This window comes from Miscanthus floridulus, chromosome 3, assembly GCF_019320115.1.
Source record: "Miscanthus floridulus cultivar M001 chromosome 3, ASM1932011v1, whole genome shotgun sequence".
In the NCBI taxonomy this organism is placed as follows: domain Eukaryota; kingdom Viridiplantae; phylum Streptophyta; class Magnoliopsida; order Poales; family Poaceae; genus Miscanthus; species Miscanthus floridulus.
The window spans coordinates 136,104,373-136,110,605 of NC_089582.1; the positions used below are offsets into that span (position 1 = coordinate 136,104,373).

General features: G+C 46.3%; 1 protein-coding gene across 1 annotated transcript; it reads right to left on the reverse strand.

Moving 5' to 3' along the window:
* Nucleotides 1-3,842: 3,842 nt before the first annotated feature.
* On the reverse strand, nucleotides 3,843-4,988 carry LOC136547083 (small ubiquitin-related modifier 1-like). The gene has a single exon (XM_066539050.1). The coding sequence runs from the start codon at nucleotides 4,308-4,310 to the stop codon at nucleotides 3,969-3,971; it is 342 nt and encodes a 113-aa protein (XP_066395147.1). The 5' UTR covers nucleotides 4,311-4,988; the 3' UTR covers nucleotides 3,843-3,968.
* Between the last annotated feature and the right edge of the window lie 1,245 nt (nucleotides 4,989-6,233).

The window sequence follows — 6,233 nt, forward strand, 5'->3', positions numbered from 1 at the left end:
AAGATGATCGGGGTCACCGAGTGCCTCCCAACGGTCCTCGTCCTACAAAGAAAAGGCAAATGGTTCGACTCCATTGAAAATTTCGGCAGCACCTCCCCTGCACGAAGAGGTTCCCAAAACCTGCAGAAAACATTGGCACGAAGGCCAACAATCACATTTATACCAAACATAGACACGAAGGCCACCAACCACATACATACAACAATAACTACCACTAACACTAAAACTATGAACAATAACTACAACTACTACTGTCACTACGACTTACTAACTAATACTAACACTACTAATTAACTACTACTACTAACACTATTACTTACTAACTAATACTAATATTAGGGCATACCTTGCCAGCGAGAATGCAAAGACCGAGGGCCGGCGATGACAACGGGGACGACCGCTACGGCGTGAGGGTCGACGAACCGAGGCGGCACCTTTCTTCTCCTCTTCTCCTCTTCTCCTCTTCTCCTTCTCTCCTCCCTTCTCTTTCTTCTTCTTCTCCTTCCTGCTTTCCTTCCTCCTCTTCCTCCTACCTCCTCCTCCTTCCTACAGCGGGTGCGCGGGCGCACGGGCGCGGCAGGCGCGGGGCCTAAGCGCGTGGGCCGGGGAGCCGGCGGGGCGGCTTCGGCGGCGGCGGCGCAGTGGCTACGGCGCAGCGGCGGGGCGGCTACGGCGCGCGTGTGTGTGCGTGTCTGGTGTGTGCGAGGTGTGTGTTGTGTCTGGTTTTTTTATATTTCAAACCTCTTTGCCGAGTGCCAGATCCGGGACACTCGGCAAAGAAAGTATTTTGCCGAGTGCCCCCGATCTGGCACTCGGCGAAATAAAAAATTAAAAAAAAATCCTGTCCTGGCTTTGCCGAGTGCCTAGGGCTAGCACTCGGCGAAATATTCACTTTGCCGAGTGCCAAACCTTGGCACTCGGCAAAATAATTTTTTTTTGTTTTTTGCCACCAACTTTTTTTCTTAGATTTGTATTTGTACCATGAACAACATGTTCAAATTTGGCATAATTTCATTGCTGTTTGCTATATTTCTTCACTTTATTTCGTTTTCTTGCAATTTTTCGGAAAATATAGGTTTGAACTGCAGGTGCATCGAATAATAGTTTTGATCCATTCCAAAAATGTTATTCTTGTTTGTTAGTGTCACTTTATGCTAAATCTAGGAACTGTCTCCAAATTTCGATCAACGTGCTCACGGGGCAACGTCGCGAACTTGCGTGCGAGTGGTTATTTAATTCTATAAAATTCAAACGAATCTCGAAAATCATGAAACTTGGCGAGATGTCGTGATATCACATGCATATGCGGTGGTAAAAATTTGAAAATGTTTGGAGGATGTCATCACGTATGGTGTTCACAAACTAGGACATCATCACATGCAGATCACCGAGGCCGCTAGCGTCAGCATCAACCGTACTACCGAAAACAGTGACTTTGCCACAGGCACTCGGCAAAGACAAAAAAATACGCGATAAAGGCTTTGTCGAGTGTAACACTCGACAAACAGCACACGGCATCTACGGTGTCAGCAAATAGCTATTTGCCGAGTGTTTTTTATCGCGCACTCGGTAAATAGTTTACCGAGTGTCAAATTTGACACTCGGCAAAAAAAGTGGTTTGCCGAGTGTTTTCCAAAATACACTCGGCAAAGGATTATTGTTTGCCAGAGTGTTTTTGGGAATTACACTCGGCAAACCTGTTTTTCAAAGAAAAAATAACTTTTTTTCTCAGCATATCATTATTGTTTGCCGAGTGTTTTTGAAAATTACACTCGGCAAACCTATTTTTCAAAGAATCTTTTTTTCAGCATATTTATATGGTATAGGTAGGCTATTGCATCTCTGAAGAGGCAGTGACACACGGAGTACTAAAGAACTAATTATTACCAATGAATGGGTGTCATGAAAAAAAGAGTAGAAGAAATTCCCAAGTAATTGAGACTACAATTACCAATTAATTAGAAATTGAGACTACCGACATGATGTCAACAATTGAATTGAGAAATGAGAGGCTTTGGAGAAAAGAACATCCAGGTAAATGATAGATTAAGGATACATCAGCTTATTTAACAAACAAAAGGGAAACAGAAAACACCATTTTTTGGTGCAGTCTCTATTTGCAGACCATAAAGTAGAACACCGTGCACTTTGCTATGTACCTGAGATTCCTATGAAGCAAAAGAAAAAGATTACCACAAATATTGCAAAAAGATGGTTAAGACATTTATATATACATATGGGATCAACATAATCAGGTAGCATGGTAGAACTATTTTAATACCTCTATTCCATAGCTATTTTATCTGCACCGTGAAAACAATCGTTCTATTCTGAAATTTGTCCCATAAGTTAAATAACCTGTGCTGATTCTATGAACCAAGTATAGAAATAAAATAATGAATGTCACAGTACAGTATGAAGCAACTATATGGGGAAAGGGATAGCATTTACCGCAATATCTTGTGTGACTAAAGGATCTTGATGTGTTGACCTATCGGCCTATCATGACCCTGCAAATTTAGGCAAATTAACCCTTTCAGTCTGTACATGCCGATTAATTGAACTAAACTTTTTAGTCGAAGGGCATAACAGAGCAAAGGGATAGCATTTACAACAATGCCTTGTGTGACCACTTTTGTTCGCACCTAGTAAGATCTAAACTAAATCAGGAGTAACATTCTTGAAACTGTGGACTTAAATGGATAGCTAAGTAAAAACTACATAAGCAAGAGAGGAGCATGGAGAAGGTTTTACATGAATATATCACAGTCCCATGCTCACAGTTGCCATTTATGGAGGTGTCCAGGACATGAGACTCAGACGAAACTGACTACAATGAATTTCAAATAACAAAAATGAATTAATGATCAAATTAGGAACTAATTCATATTGAAAGCAAATGTGAGTTTAAACATTGTGCTGGGGATGACAGCTTACAAACCTAATGGCACAACATTGCAGTTGCAGCTTCACAAACTAGCAGAACAGAGATAATTGTGCTACATTATTACAAAGGTATTTATCCCAACTTTCAGGCCATGGCATGTAAAATTAAAATTCAGAATAATGGGATAGATACCAACTAACAAATGGCTATACAAGACCGAATGGCGTACTGAAAGCAGATAATGGACTCAATATAGTAACATTCACACAAACACGGAGCATCCAAGAGACTTGGTATTTACTACCATATAATATGATTTGGATAATAAGAGACTGTAAAGCATAAATAATGATTCTCAGTGTGGTCTTCATAGCTAGCAGCAGTGATTTTGCTAAAACAATAATATGTGGTTTTGAAAAATGATTTTTTATGGTTAAGAATAGTTTGGACACAGTATGGGTATCCAACAAAAGAAGCAAATTTTGTTGCAGAGACATAGCGATCCATGCATCTCGTAGTCCGCCGGCGTCCGGCCGCCCTCCACCCGCTTGCCGCGGAACAGGAAGGCACCCTCGCCGCGCGGGACCCTGGGCACCATGGCGTAGTAGAAGTCCGTCAGGTCCTTGAGCCTGTCGCTCCTCCGCATCGTGCGGGTGATCGTGCGCCCTTCCTCGTCCTCGACGACGGGGATCACGAACAATGGCTTACACGGTGGCGCCATGTGCATTGTTCGATCCTGCTGTCGTCGTGTCCGGACGTTGTTGCTTCTGCCGCCGCCACCGCCGCTAGGTTTTGCAGCCGGCGTGCGCTGATTACGGTTCCTATTTATAGTAAGGTCTGGCCGTCATGCGCGGCTCGGTTTTACGAAGATTTGGCGTGCAACCAGTTTTTTCTTCTTCTTTTGAGTAGCCGGCGTGCAAGTGCAACCAGATACCCACGAACGTGTCAAGCATCCTTAGCCTCGTAGTATTTCAGATGCCCGATAACATTAGACGTAAGTTTGTAACACCCGTACTTGAACTGAACAGACACATGAATTATTATTAGGAAATTAAAGCGGACCGCCCCATCGATCAGACGATCAGCCAGACATCAGATCCTCGAAGAAGTCGATCTTGTCCCCGTTCACCATGCCAAGGTCCTCCGGCGTGCTCTCACCTTTCAGCCGCTTGCCATCGAACACGAAGCGCCCCGCGCCGCGCGTGGCGGCACCGGCAGAGCACACCACGTCGTCGTAGTAGTCCATGAGGCCCTGCAGCTTGTCGGTCCTCCGCATGGTGCGCTTGACGACGCGCCGCTGCGTGTCCTGCACCTTGAGGGTCACCAGCATCACGGGCTTCACGACGATCACTCTGCCGTCTCCATCTACCAACTTGAGGAATCGCGCCACCCGCTCCTCCTTCCGGCAAGGGGACACCACCATGCCTGCAGCCTGCTGATCGATCGACTTTCTCGATTGATCGGTTGTGTTTTCTCACTAGAGACGACTGCGCCTTGCAGTCGCTATCGTGAAGTAGCGTCGCGTCAGGAATGTGCTTATATAGGTTCTCACTGCCCTCCCATGTACTCCTTCCTAGGATTAGTGGGGTAACGAAGCGACTCCGGCGGCCCGTTTCCAGCAAGTGGAAGCGATTCGACGCGAGAAGAAGATAGTGCAGTCATGAATTCTTGCGCACTCGCTATACAGTCTTGTAGTAAATGTAAATCTTGCGTTTGCAACGGTTCATGAATGGCATCAGTGTTTTGCCTTAATGGCATGGCACTCGAACCGATCGAGCCGGGTTCGCCCTTGCCTATGCATGGCACCAAGAACAACGTTTTGCCTGAGTTTCTGGATCTCACCGCAGAGAATTCAACACAGTTAGCACTAACACGCATGCGAAGCTTGCTCAAACAAAGGAGTTCACAAAACAATGTCTCAGCTAAAATAATAATATTTTAACTACATGAGACAAAATAGCGCAGCTTAAATTAAAAGTGTGTTAAGTTAAATAATATACTCCATCGCTTCCAAAATTATTTCTGTCACCATTCAAAAGTTCATAGTTTTCATCAAGCTTATATTTTTCTTGAATAAACACGAGTGTACGTATCGTTGTATTAAGAAGAGAAGAGTTTATAATATAAGAAAGCGACCGTTGATCGCGCGATCCTTAGGGGCTACATCTTGAAAATAAACAACTGTTGTTGCGCCATCGACAGAACACGACTACCCCTCCCGGCTAAATCACCGAGGCCGCTGGCGCCGGCATCAACCCAACGGTTGCCCTCATCCTTGATGATCTGAAGGAGCTCGGCGATAGTGGTCGTTGATTCCTGGAAGCATCTAGCATTGCACTCTTTCCATACATGCCAAGAGAGTAAGAGACCAAGGCGAACATGATTGATCTCCCAACCAATAAGCCCAATGGCCTATTGGGCCTTGGTCACGCGCCCTGATCGGGGGCGTCCAACCCTACATGGTTGGTGGGCCCCCGTCGCACTGCGCTATATATAGAGGTGGGGGCCGACGGCTCGAGGTACGAGGTTCGTCGTAAGCCGCAAACCCCACCGACAAACTCTAGACCGATCTAAGAGGGCGCGCAGCTAGCGACGGGAAGCTCCACTGACTTCGCCGTCGTCACTGCTACGCCATCCGTCTGCACTGCATCAACGTCCGTGCAACCTCTACTCCACCCGTCGCTGCCCATGTGCTGCCTCCATCACCGAAGCTGAGATGGCCAGCTCAACCGCGACTCCCTCCGAGGGCTCAGGTTCAACATCAGTACCCTTACCCTATCTCCCTCTCGGTGTAGTGTTCTAAGTTTAGATATGCATGTGCTATTACGGATCCAAGGGTTTCTCTCCTAGATCTACCCTAGTCGATCCACAGAAACTGACAATGGTACCAGAGCCTTTCTAGCGGTAGATCTGGATCGGGGAAAGAAAGAAATCGAACCCTAACCCTCAATCGGGTACGGGAAAAGTGCGAACAGATTGAGACATGGTCTCAACATCGAACCCTAACCCTAAATCAGATCGGGTACGGGAAAAGTGGACACGGTTTCAACAAAAAAAGGAAACCCTAACCCTAGCAGTTAGTCAGCCTAGGGTGTAGATCTCGGTTTTCCGAATCAAAAGCAACGAAAAATGAATGAAAAGAAAAGTGAATTTGAACTCGATTTGGATTCAATAGAAGCAAACCCTAACCCTAAAAAGGAAGCCTACCTGGGCTTTTACCCACCGCTGGTGGCATCGCCACCGCGCGGAAAGGAGACCGCGGCGTCGCTCCCGAACGGCGCGCGGGACAGAGCCGAGATCCGCACTGCACCTCGCACGCGCGGTCGCCGGCGGATGCGCTCAGGGA

Excerpts from the sequence above, each read along its gene's own strand:
- LOC136547083 (XM_066539050.1), bottom strand. The coding sequence starts at position 4,310 with ATGGTGGTGTCCCCTTGCCGGAAGGAGGAGCGGGTGGCGCGATTCCTC.